At 37.3% G+C, this 14,186-nt stretch overlaps 1 protein-coding gene across 8 annotated transcripts in view; it reads right to left on the bottom strand.

The window, feature by feature from the left end:
* Positions 1 to 14,186, bottom strand: part of fam13a.L (family with sequence similarity 13 member A L homeolog) — a 129,381-nt gene that overhangs the window by 29,612 nt on the left and 85,583 nt on the right. For all 8 annotated transcript variants that reach the window (XM_018244044.2, XM_018243894.2, XM_018244290.2 and 5 more), the window contains 3 exons: positions 8,982 to 9,023; positions 2,102 to 2,140; positions 1,502 to 1,684 (listed from right to left, as the gene is read on the bottom strand). In XM_018244044.2, the coding sequence (XP_018099533.1) occupies positions 1,502 to 1,684; positions 2,102 to 2,140; positions 8,982 to 9,023 (264 nt within the window). The remainder of the gene's footprint in view (positions 1 to 1,501; positions 1,685 to 2,101; positions 2,141 to 8,981; positions 9,024 to 14,186) is intronic.

Below are 14,186 nucleotides of genomic sequence, written 5' to 3'. Positions count from 1 at the left end.
CATGCCAAGTTGAAATTAATCACCGATTGGTTGCTATGGGCAGCATCGCCGGTGAGATTTGTCCCCAATGTTAATAGATATATGCCCTGTAACGTCAATTCATTTCTATTTGTAGGAACTCTTGCTGTGTATATGAACAACAATACTGCCCATGAAAACTTGAGTACTGTCTTGAATCCCTGTTTTAAAGGAAAACTATACCCCCCAAACAATGTAGGTCTCTATTAAAAGATACGGAGTAAAACAGCTCATGTGTAAAAACCTGCTTCATGTAAATAAACCATAATCATAATAATATACTTTTTTAGTAGTATGTGCCATTGGGTAATCATAAATAGAAAATTGCCATTTTAAAAAATAAGGGCCGCCCCCTGAGATCGTAAGATTCACTGTGCACACATACAAACCACATGTAAGGTCACATGAGCCAATTAACAGACAGAGTTCTGCCTTTTGCTTCCACACTTCTTCCTGTAACAGTTAGGGGCCGATTCACAAAGGGTCGAATATCGAGGGTTAATTAACCCTGGATATTCGACTGGGAATTAAAATCCTTCGACTTCGAATATCGAAGTCGAAGGATTTTAGCGCAAATAGTGCGATCGAACAATCGAAGGATTATTCCTTAGATCGAACGATAAAATCCTTCGAATCGAACGATTCAAAGTATTTAAATCCAACGATCGAAGGAATATCCTTCGATCAAAAAAAGTTAGCCAAGCCTATGGCGACCTTCCCCATAGGCAAACATTGAGTTTGGTAAAAGGGTCGAATATCGAGGGTTAATTAACCCTGGATATTCGACTGGGAATTAAAATCCTTCGACTTCGAATATCGATTCGAAGGATTTTAATCCAACGATCGAAGGAATATCCTTCAATCAAAAAAAGTTAGCCAAGCCTATGGGGACCTTCCCCATAGGCCAACATTAAGTTCGGTAGGAAATAGGGGGGTCAAATACAGTACTTCGACTATCGAATGGTCAAACGATTTTTAGTTTGAATAGTTCGATTCTAAGTCGTAGTTGGTAGTAGCCCATTCGATGGTCGAAGTAGCCCAAAAAACACTTCGAAATTCGAAGTTTTTTTACTTTGAATCCTTCACTCGAAGTTAGTGAATCGGCCCCTAAGTGTTGTAGTATTTCTGGTCAGGTGATCTCTGAGGCAGCACAGATAGAGTCACGAAATGGTGGTTCAAGGCAAGAGATGTAAAAGGGCAATATTTATGTAAATATATATTCCAGTTTGGTAAGATTCTTTAATATGTCATTCAATTTGATATAAACTATCTGTTGCTTAACTATTCATTTTGGGGGTATAGTTTTCCTTTAATACACTGTATATATTTAGCATTGTTAGATAAAATATGAGAATGGGAAAGCTAACACCGAAAGCAGTTGCTTTTTTTCCCCATCTTAAATATCATTATTAGCTAGCACCAGGCAAATATATTTAGCTTCTTCAGTTGGATAACTTCCATGTGCCTCAACTGTTTTGCTTACATGTCTCTGGGTTTTTTCCGGATTTCCTCTTGTTCTTTCAAATGCCTCCTCCTCTGTCTGGCAGACACGCTGGTAGATGGTGATGATGTGCCAGACTCAGATTCTTCAGAACTTTGGGCTCCACCACTAAGTACATCAAAAAGATGCTGTTCCACTGCTGTTCTAATAGTCCTCTCCAGAAATCTGTTGACCATAGAAGAAAAAAAAATAGTTTACCAAAAATTGTGAACTTCCTGGATGTGTGCGACGTGTATCCATAGCGGCTCGTACAAACAAATAAAAGAAGACAAAAACATCAGTGACAGGTCAGGGCCAAAGTACTAAAAACCAAAGCTCCGCCTAGCAAATTAAAATAATTCACCGCCGACATACATAACATTTTTTTTTTTTAATGATTCACATTCAAAGACTAAACATTTTCAGATAATTGATTTTGTAGAACACACTGTTAAAAAGAAAAAACAGGATAACGAGACTTCGTAGTCAAAAGAAGCAGCAAGCAATGGTAGTAATGTGAAAGATAAAAATGTACCAAATACATATATGATGCAAAGCCCATGTTTTTTGTTATAATGAATATAAACAATGTTTAAAACTTACTCTCGGTCAGCAGGAACGTTGACTTGAGTCACGTGACCACTGTGTAAAAGACAGGTGGAAGAAACAAGAAGCATAAATTAAGTGACTGTTCTGTCATACTAAGCATTTCAAGGTTGAACTTGATGGACTTCGTCTTTTTTCAACCCGACTTAACTATGTAACTATTTATCCCCGGCGACTAAATCACAGAGGAAACAGCTCTGGTTACTTCCCTTGGTTTCTGTCCCATAAAAGTAGCTTGTACAGTTCACAGCACAACTAATAAGTATTGCAGGATCTATTTAGTAAGGTCCACTGTAATGGTCACAATTTGTAGGTGTTTTATAATAATGAAACCGTTAAAAGATCCCCAAGAAAGTGTCTAGACAACAGTTTAAGAGCATAAACTTTTTTTTTCCTTCCAGTTTTATGTATAATGCTTGCCTTTATAACTCTCCTAATACATAGATAGGTAGGATTTACAAGAACAACTACTTCTTTTCTGTGATAAACAATGGGAAATATCTTCAAAGTAAAGAGTAAGGGGTTATTTATCAAATTTTAGAGCTATGTGAGCTTTTATAGACCTCAAATGAATTCACAACTAAAATGGTTTCTAATTTAAGATAAAATTTGAATCAGCAAGTTCAGGGTTAACATCCCAAAAACTTGAATTGATTTAGTTTTCAGCGAAAAAATTAAAAAAACTCAAAATCGCTCAAGTGTTTGAGTAAGCCCCTCTGAGTTTTTTTTTCTTTTTAACCAATTTATGACTCAAAAATAACCTTGAAAATTTAAACAACAACTTGAACCTTAATACATCTGCCTCTAAGCTTCCCCAAATATACAATGAATGGACTGTGCTGTACACAGTAAACCGTGACCTTGTGCCATACTTATTATTGTAAAATGGAAATGGAAACAAAGTGCTGCTTATGAACAGGATGTATTTTTTTTATTAAATGTTTAGTTTCATTTAAGATTCTTTCATAGAAAAATCATTTAAAAACACAGCAACTGACAAACCCTGTTATTAACTATCTTAATGCTTTTTTGATACAATGTGAAAGCTCATCAATATAATTCTCATACCACTGGTCTGACAGAATGCCTACATGTATACATTGTAAATGTATACATTAAAAGCCTATATTAGCGTCACAGTTCATTTAGTTCTTTTTACAGAAAAGGTCTTGTCAGATTAGATATCCATTTCCATTTTCAGTATCAGAACTGGGTCCAAGCTTCAAATGCAATATCTTTTGATCCCTCGCCTCCTGTACGTGACAGCATTTACAGTACTTTTCCTCATTCTTTAGTTATTTACTTATAGGGGGTTATTTATGAAAGTCCGAATTTATACCAATATTTTCTGAAAAAAACTCCAACAAATCCGCACAGGTTTTTTCGGCTCATTTATTAATACACTTTCCTGAAAATTTGCCATATTTTTTTTAAATTTTTGCTCGAAAACCACGTAAAATTTGGATTATTGTACGAAACCCAGCACAGAGAAAAATCTTTGGGACTTCTCCCACTGACTAATATGCAACCTCGGCGGCAGGTCCGAGATGCCGGATTTTCGGATTCGGACCTTTTCCATCCTCGGGGTATGATAAATTCCGGAAAATGTGTGTTTTTTTTGTGTTTTTAAATTCTGAGTTTAGTAAATAACTCCATAGTATTCATTCATATATGCATACTTCTTAGAGCACATTCTTTTCTCAGTTATGATAAATGACTGCCATATTCACAAGACTAAATTCAATATCAAGCTATTTAAACACTAAGCCACAACACTTAGAGCACCCTGTGATTGGGAATGCTAAGGAGTGGGCGATGCCACAATGGGCATTAAAAACAACAACAACAACAACAATACACTCAGCTATTCCATGGAAGTTTGCCTTACCTGTCACTGAATCTACACAGCTTACGGTATATAAGTATTAAATGTAAATGTAGCCACTTACTGAATTACAATTCTATACAAATATATCTAAAATTACAAATAAAGATTTACACATGTGGACTTCAGAAATGCAAACGTGAAACAGAACTGCCCACTCACCACTCTGTTTCTTCGTGTAATGCAGTGAAATAAAAAGGATGACCCCAGTTTATAAAACAATGCCCATGAAGCTGTACCCATTAGCATACTCACTGCCTCCTCATTCTACAGCACATGAAATAAAAGGGATTTAGCGATGTGAAGAAAACAAAGTGTTTCACAAACTCTGTACTGAGTGAATGGTCAACAAATTTTTATAACTTTGTCAAGACAGGAACTGCTCCTTCAGAAGCCAATAAGGTAAAAGTCATTCTATAGCTAGATCAAGTACACAATTCTACATTAGCTACTGTTAATTATCCACTACAGAGGTAATAAAGAGAGGATAGTCATTTAGCAAGCTCTGGAAAAACACCAGCTTTCTAACTTTGGGCAGCAAGCCTATGCTCTCTTGCCCTTCTCCATATAGTCTTCCTGCAATTCCTTGCTCTCCAAACCTGTCAAAAATACAACTATTGGGGTACTGTACCTTTTATACTTTATGCTGTTTTATTAAATTTAAATTACCTGCCCATTAAAATGACAGAACATCTTCAAAAATACAAAATAGACACTTCCCATCACATACGGGTATTCCATTTGTAAATTCACAGGTAAAAACACAATCATTACAAAAAATGGTCTAGTGCTATTCACTACATATCACATTTATACTACAAATTCTAATTTTTTTGCAGTTATTTTTCTAGGTTTCTGCACTACAGTATTTACAAAACATTTTTGATATTTAAATAAAATCCTATTGATCCTAAAAGCGGATAATGATTTAAGTGAAGAGCACAATGTAAAATCTCTCCCAAAAGGGAGATGACCAATTTGAATTAGCAAAAACAAAACAAAAGCACTACAACACATATGAGAAATTAAATACCAATATCAACCACCAATTTATCCTTCATTCCACCGCACGATCCTGACTATTTCCAAGTTTTACCTTTGCTCAATAATGAATGTTCTGCTTGACAATTACGTCAGAGGAGGCAATTATATGTGTAACATGCATAAACAAATAAAACCAAGCATATTCCAGATTACGCACAGTACATTTTTTTTTCTCAGCACATTCAATCCCAGTAATGTTAATGATTACTCAAATGCCATAGTTACAAACAAGGGAATATGTTGCTTACAAGTATGTTGCATTACAAACAGATGAAAGTTTTCTATGAAGCTGTACAATTTCCAAAAGTTATGCTTCAGTAATGCTTTAAGGTTAATTGTCACAAAAGGGGTTTTGCGCTGCATTTTTAACCATTCCTACAGTGGCATTATTACGCCAATAATATATTAACACGGATATTAATTGCATCACCGCAAAAGCCAAACACATTATTGATGGGCATAAACAATCACACAATGCAGGACAGTGCACTGTTATTCAGATTTTTAGAACGGTGGCTTCCAAAATTAATGTGGTAAATTTAAATAAAAAAATATGGTCTACATATACTAAAGAGTAATACAGTCATATGAAAAAGTCTGGGAACCCCTCTCAGCCTGCATAATAAATGACTCCACTTTCAACAAAAAAGATAATGGTATGTCCTTCATTTCCAATGAACATCTGAGAACTGGGGTGTTTTCTGAACAAAGATTTTTAGTGAAGCAGTTGTATGAAATTAAATCAAATGTGAAAAACAGGCTGTGCAAAAATGTGTGTAATTTTGCTAATTTGAATGCATGTAACTGCTCAATGCTGATTACTGGCAACACCAAATTGGTTGGGTTAGCTTGTTAAGCCTTGAACTTCATAGGCAGGTGTGTCCAATTATGAGAAAAGGTATTTAAGGTGGCCAATTAAAAGTTGTACTTCTGTTTGACTCTCCTCTGAAGAGTGAAAGCATGGGATCTTCAAAGCAACTCTCAAAAGATCTGAAAACAAAGATTTTTCAGTATCCTAGCTTAGGGGAAGGCTACAAAAAGCTATGTCAGAGGTTTAAACGGTCAGTTTCAACTGTAAGGTAAATGGAAGGCCACAGGCACAGTTGCTGTAAAACCCAGGTCTGGCAGGCCAAGAAAAATACAGGAGTTGCATATGCGCGGGATTGTGAGAATGGTTACAGACAACCCTAAGATCACCACCAAAGACCTGCAAGAACATCATGCTGCAGATGGTGTATCTGTACATTGTTCTACAATTCAGCGCAATTTGAACAAAGAACATCTGTATGGCAGGGTGATGAGAAAGAAGCCATTTCTGCACTCATGCAAACTAGGGATACACCAAATCCAGGATTCGGTTCGGCAGAATCCTTCTGGCAGGCCGAACTGAATCCGCATATGCAAATTAGGGGCAGGGAGGGAAATCATGTGACTTTTTGTCACAAAACAAGGAAGTAAAAAATGTTTTCCCAGACTTCATCATCATGGAAAATCTATGGGATGATTTGAAGCAGGCCGTCCATGCTCGGCTGCCATCAAATTCAACTGAACTGGAGAGATTTTGTATAGACGAATGGTCAAAAATACCGCCACCCAGAACCTATACACTCATCAAAGGCTATAGGAGGTGTCTAGAGGCTGTTACATTTGCAAACGGAGGCTCAAGTAAGTATTGATGTAATATCTCTATTGGGGTGCCCACATTTATGCACCTGTCTAATTTTGTTATGATGCATATTTTCTGTTAATCCAATAAACTTTATGTCACTGCTGAAATACTACCGTTTCCATAAGGCATGTTATATATTAAAAGGAAGTTGCTACTTTGAAAGCTCAGCCAATGATAAACAAAACTCCAAAGAATTAAGAGGGGTTCCCAAACTTTTTCATATGACTGTATAAAGGGCCTCGTGTGCAGCACTTGATTATACATTACTTTATAATTGGGATAACTCCCAATTTAGGGGTTGTTCACCTTCCAAACACCTTTTTCAGTTCAGTTGTTTTCAGATTGTTACCCAGAAATAAAGACTTTTTTCAATTACTTTCCATTATTAATTTTTTTACTGTTTTTCCAAAATCTAAGTTGAATGTCTCTGTCTCTGGTGTTTGAGTCTGGTAGCTCAGTAATTCAGGTGCAGACTCTAAACTCAATTTTGCAACATTTAGTTGATACATTTCTCAGCAACATCACTGGTGTATTAGCAACTATTGTATCAATTCCAAAAGCTTTAAATGAAACGGCAGGGACAAAGATAAGAAATGTATCAATTTAGAACAGTTTAAAGGGTCAGCGACCCCACTTCTCCCAGAGCTGCTTTAGAAGGTGAAAAATTATGTGGAAAGCAGATGTCAATTCACATAATCCATCACTTCACAATGATTCAAGGCAACGATAATGTGAGCTTAACAGGCACCTGTCACCAGGGGCGATCCGGGCCCCTCCATCGCCTGAGGCAGGTCAACAATGCCGGTGGAGGGGTCAAGGAGGCAATTTCCGGATTTGAAAAACGGAAATCCGGCTCTTAAAGTTACAGAAGTGGCATGCGCCCATGGTAACTAGTGGGGTGCTGCCGTCTGAGGCGAGTTTCTCAACCCGCTTCATTGGTACAGTGCCCCTGCCTGTCATACTTAATAGAGCTTCCTTCACCAGAGGTGGGGGCTAATAGAGCATGCACTCCATTTGGGGGAAACAGATTTCTTCATTAAATCACACCCACCAGCGTGCGGCTGCTCGTACAGGGAGGGAGCTCGAGGTGCAAGGTGGATATGTTTGGGCACATGCATAATATGTCAGATTGAGAGGCAATAAGGTCAGAAGCTCATTATCGGTATGCATGCTACACAACATAGCCGCTAACACCAGGAGCTGGTGAGGGAATAAAAAAAACAAAACCGTTTTTCACCCACCCCCTTAGAACCGAAGGTTTCCTTTCAATTTGGGGAATCAGAAAATTTCTGTGGTTAAAAAAAATAAAAAATATTTATTTATTTATAACATTTATTTTTCCATTTTTCTACCAGGGCCAAACTGAATGAGCTAAACAATGAAAAAATTGCCCTATAAGGTGATATTAACATAAAAATGAATGCCAGGTCAAAGTTGGTATTGGATACATCTGTAACCAAGCTCTCGTTGCACATGCTCACATATACAGGTGTGGAACTCCTTATACAGAAACCGGTTATTCAGAAAGCACTGTATAACAAGACCATCTCTCAAATGGAGAACATTTTAAGCAAATAATTCAGATTTTTTAAAAAGGATTTCCTTTTACTCTGTAATGATATAGCAGTAACAGTACTTGATCCAAAGAAGCTTCCATATTGATGGCAAATTAATCTTATTGGCTTTAGTTAATGCTTACAGTAGACTTAAGGTATGGTGACCCAAATTGGAGAAATATGCCTTATGTAGTACCCCCAAGCATTTAATAGAGCTCAAACCTGTATTTATAAACATGTTCAACATAAGTCCAAAATCACATTTGCAGGTGAAAGCTTGCCCAAGTACAGTCCATGCTTGCATGTAAAGTAGCATCTAATAAATCACTTGTTGGATTCATGGAATCCTGTGAGTGCAGATTTAGAGAGAACAAAACTTTATGGCAAGGAATATTAGGTATTTTGTGGGTGTGTATTTCTATTCCAGTCTCTTGTGCAACTCAATGCATGGTTGCTAGTGCAATCCGGACCCTAGCAACCAGGTTGCTGAAATTGCAAACTGGAGAAGTGCTGAATAAAAAAATGAAAAGCATTTGTAAACTGTCTCAGGATATCACTCTCTACATCATACTAAAAGTTAACTCAAAGGTGAACAACCCTTTTAAGGCAGTATGCCCTGATGTGGTTACTTTACTAAAAGTAGACCCTATATTGCTAAATCTGGGTACCCTTTTTTCACATTTAAGTGAAACGCTTTCAAACATTGTAATGTTTGCAACTCACCTCACGTAAAAGGGTGACATGGGGCGTTCATCATCCTGAGAGCTGAAAACAAAAAAAAAAAGGATATGTGAATGAATGCCATACCATCAGTTGGTACACCCAACCAGTGGCCAGTTGTATTGCCCACAACAGGCAACTGTGAAGAAACAGATGAGAAAAAAGTAAAGCAAAGAATGCCACCTGCTGGTAAATAAACAAACCACTACTAGGCTATGGACACACAGGCTGTTGTAAGCTGCTGTTTTCAACCTGCTTAATTGGGCTTACCTCAGCCTGTGTGTGACCGCACAGATCAGATTCAAATCAATAGGGCAAGGGCACGGAGTAGATCTGTTTCTCTCAGCCTGCAAAATTACTCTGATCAGCCACTTACAACAGCCTGTGTGCCCATAGCCTTTATCTTAGCAGTTCTGGGGGGGCGGGGGGTAAAGGTATTCTTAAAATATTTACTGGTCTTGTACTTGGTCGATATACCACTAAAAGGCACCCATGTTGCAGCAGATAAAAAAATATTTAACTTATTTATTTCTGTTTGCTTGCATGGAGAAGTTGTACACGTTTCCCCTTTATTTCCCTAGATTAATATCAGAGGGTCTTGTATGCAGAATGGACTCATTAAGGTGAATAAAACCAGTATACAAGTGGATAAAGCTTGCTTTGTGCATCAAGAAGCAAGAGAAAGGATCCTTAAAACAAAACTTATGCTTTTTAGGCTGTAATACATGACTACAAATGGCATGAACGGGAAAAAGTAAAAGAAGCTTTAGGCCTTAACCTGAAAGAGCTAATGCATAGAGACAAGACGGAGCCTCAACTAAAGAAAAAATGCACAATTTGTTTTTTTCCCCACCGCAAAGATCTGATAACCTCAAACTTGTGTAATACAGGATTCAGCACAGTATTACTTAATGATAAAATAAATTGCTTTGTATTCAACTTCAGAATCTTTAGTGAGAAACACAGATGAAGTATTTAAAACAGCACTCACTTTAATATATATCCAATATAAAAAAGTAAATCTTTGAAAGGGAACACACGTGACGATTAATTATGCAGAGATATCCTGTTTTACTTTGGATATATTTTTAAGCGAGTACATAATTAATACTGAACTATATACTTTTTTCTATTCCTGGAATATACACTAGTGTATTAAATGAACATACCAAACTGTAAAAAGTCAGCAGCAAAACGTAAAAGCTAGTTCAGTTATATGCAGGTGCATTTTTTTCATATCTGTGCACGTCGGCATTCTGTTTAAAGAGGTAGTTCACATTAAAATTAACTTCAATGCTATAGGCAAAGCAATTCTTTAGTTAGTGTTAATTTTTTTCCTTTTAAATATTGTAATTTTTTGTTCTAGAAATCAAATTGATCAAAACTCCAATTTACTTTATCCCCTATTTAAGCAACTTAAAATACAAAGTCTATAACGCGATTTCGTTTTTTTTTTTTTTTAAAAAAAAAAAAAAAAAAAAAAAACCTTTGGATCATAAATATAATTTTGTATTTTGTTATTGTAATATAAAATAAGCCAATGCATTGGCCACAGATTTTATGAAGCAACTGCAATTGATAAAGTTTGCAACACAATTATTACATTTATGCAGGATTTAGGCACAATATACCATTACACTTTGGTCCAGCTTCCTTCCTCTAAAATAAATACAGTGTTTCCAAAGGTCAGTGGGAATGTCCATTTTGTGCCTTTAGTGTCATGCCATGCAAATACTTAAAATTAAACCCTTTAAATCTGCTTTAAGTGTAAAATAATAGTGTTCCTTTAAAAGTAAATATGTTACAGAATGGCCAATTCTAAGCACCTTTTCAATTGGTATTCATTATTTAGCACCAATTCTAAGCACTTTTTCAATTGGTATTCATTATTTATTTTGTATAGTATTTTAATTATTTGCCTTTTTCTTGCTGACATTTTCCAGCTTTAAAATGGGAGTCATCTAAAAGCAAATGCTCTGTAAAGCTACACATTTATAACTATTGCCAGATTTTATTACTCATCTTTCTATTCAGGCCCTCCCCTATGCATATTTCAGTCTCTTATTCACATCAATGCATGGTTGCTAGTGTAATTTGCACCAGATTGCTGAAAATACAAACTGTAGAGCTGCTGAATAAAAAGCTAAATAACAAAAAAACACAAAATAATGAAAACCAATTGCAAATTGTATCAGAATATCACTCCCTACATCATACTAAAAGTTAATTCAAAGGTAAACAACACTAGTGAGGTCGCCAAACAACTTTAACTGATATTCCCACCAAAGGCAGGGCAATATCAGGCTAATTAAGATTGTTCGGGCCTAGGGCCAAACGATCGTATTACAATAATGGGAATAGGCGCAGACAGGACGAGGACCACATCAAATACCCAATGCTGTACTTGATTGCAGGGGAAAACCAAAACTGTCTGATCGATATCTGCCTAATTTCTGGTTAGATATAGGTTGGGGAGGCCTCTGGGAATGCCAGATACACAGGTAGATAATCTGCCAAATTGGCCTAAACGACCCGAATCGGCAGCATAAATCTGCTCATGTATGGCCAACTTTACAAGGATAAATATTTAACAATATATTCTGGATTGCTCCACAAGGTGGAGTATGCAGAAAAACCATACAACTCTCTGCATTCTTATTACTGCAAACTAACTTCAGAGACATTTTAGAACTGTGGCAAACAAAACGTATTTTACTGAATTTATTAATAAGGATCCTCACTGTACTCTTATGTATACTTATATAGGAATGGTAACAAAAGAAAAAGCCTACAAATACTGCAATATAGAAATTATAAAATAAAAAATATCAAAAAATGCTCTGTTTCAGAGTTTAAAATACATATATATTTCTATCCTTGGTCTCCTATGGGTTTTAAAAAACAAGAGTAGGATGAAGTACCTACAGGTACCATTAAAAGTACAATAAATGCTTATTACCTATATAGCTAGGATATAGTTCCATAAGTTGCAGATCACAAACACCAAAACCAATGTAACACTATTAGCAGCAACTGCTCTGTGAATTGGTCATGATCAATGTCAAGGTTCAGACTATATCTGCCCATCCAGCTGGTATGACCTGCCAGCCATTGCAGTGTAATAAGGGATGTGAAGTACCAGCACTTTTCCTATAGTCTGTAATGAATATGTAAAAAGAATGTGCAGATAATGGTCTACTTGCCAAAATGACAACAAATTTAGGAAGCTCAAGGGATATCCAGAGAGATCATTGTTTGATTCAAGCTGAACAGATTTGTGGATAGATGGTCTACAAAAAGGGCGTAACTACAAAGGAAGCAGGGTTGGGGGGGGGGCTTATGAGGTCCTAATTCATATACAATTTAAATAAATATTGGTAAGATTGCCCAACCTTGGGGCCTGAAATAATCTGCTGTGGGGCCCAGGAATATCTAGTTACACCACTGGTCTAACAATATTACATAAGTGTCTGCCAAAGCTTCTCCCCAGGATGGCTAGTTTGTGCCAAAAACATTAAGCAAATGTAGTTAGCTTAAATCAACTTTCTCACCCCCCCCCCTCGACAACAGCCTCATTGCACCCCCGCCTAATGGTTTTAAAAAATAGTGGTGAGCACAACTTTCCCTTGTTTGTTATAGTTTATACAGGAGCAGTGACCAGCTCCATGTTGTAGCTCCCACCCTTCCAAGCTATAGTCAGGTGATCCCACTGGTGTCTAATAAAAGGGCAGCCAAGTATGGAGGTTTACTTTGAAAGCAGCAAGTTAAGTTGCAGGTAATACCTAGTCCCTTTGTAAAATGTATAATGAAGCAATAGAATTCTTAATGAATCAGATAAAATTGAGCATAGGACTGGCCAGATATGGGATGACTTTGACGTAGTTGGCCAGCTTAAATATATTGCAATATATGGACAAACAATCCCTGTTTTGTTTAAAGGGTAAGGCATTTTTTAGTAGCAGTATGCACAAAATGTCACTGTCTTAAATATATTGATAATGGGTTGAGTGCAGAGGACTCTTGTATTTGACTATATGTATTTTGTGGTCACAGCCTCATTGCACCCCCGCCTAATGGTTTTAAAAAATAGTGGTGAGCACAACTTTCCCTTGTTTGTTAAATGAATCATATTCAGATACGAGCAGGCAGTCTGGACAATTTTGACCTTACTGACTAAAGGTGGCCATACATGGAGAGATCCGCTCGTTTGGCGATGTCGCCAAACGAGCGGATCTCCCTCCGATATGCCCACCTTGAGGTGGGCAATAGCGGGCTGATCCGATCGTGGGCCCTAGGGCCCAACGATCGGATCCTAACGATGCCCAAACGGGCGGTCGGATCGCGGGACCGCATCAACGAATAGATGCGGCCGCGATCCGACGGGATTTTCTGTCCCATCCGATCGAGATCTGCCCGACTTTTGGCCAGATCTCAATCGGTGAAGCCCGTCGCGGGGCCCCATACACGGGCCAATAAGCTGCCGACACGGTCTGTCGGCAGATTTTATCGGCCCGTGTATGGCCACCTTAACTGTCTGGACATGTTTAGCTCAGCCATCAGTTTTGCCAGATTATCCTGTAGTTTTATCAAATTACAGTTGCTCTGTCCAAAGCAAAACTTTTACCAACTTTTTTGGGGGGTGTACTATGATAAAATGATTCAGCTCCCCTTTGCTTCCAATTAATATTTAAATAGCAGGACATTCAGGATATCTGTTAAAGAAAAAAAAAAAAGTTCATTTTTACATTGAAAAAGGTCAATGCGTTTTCGACCCCCACTAAATGGGGGACAATTGTCAGGGGGACAATAAAAAAAGCAGGCCTATTTTTTTTATTGTGCCCCTGTATCCATTTGGGGATCTGCCACACGACCCCTGCAGTGAGCAGGCACATATATATGACTGGGTAATTAACCAGGAATGCACTACCAATAGTGATGGCAAATCTGACCCATTTCGCTTTGCCGAAAATTCACAAAACGGCAAAAATTCACCGAAATGCAAGTCAACTAATTTTTGACATGCAACAAATTTTTTCACCCATTAAGGTCTATGGGGGACATTTTCACAGCTAAACTTGCCAAAAATTTTCGCTCATCAAAAACTACCAATTAAATCAGGGATCTGCAACCTTGGCTCTCCAGCTGTTAAGGAATTACAAGTCCCACAATGCACTTGCCTTTAGACTCCTTCATTAGACTCCTTCATTG

The sequence above is a fragment of the Xenopus laevis genome, chromosome 1L (assembly GCF_017654675.1).
Source record: "Xenopus laevis strain J_2021 chromosome 1L, Xenopus_laevis_v10.1, whole genome shotgun sequence".
In the NCBI taxonomy this organism is placed as follows: Eukaryota; Metazoa; Chordata; class Amphibia; order Anura; family Pipidae; genus Xenopus; species Xenopus laevis.
This window is presented reverse-complemented; position numbering and strand designations above follow the sequence as displayed.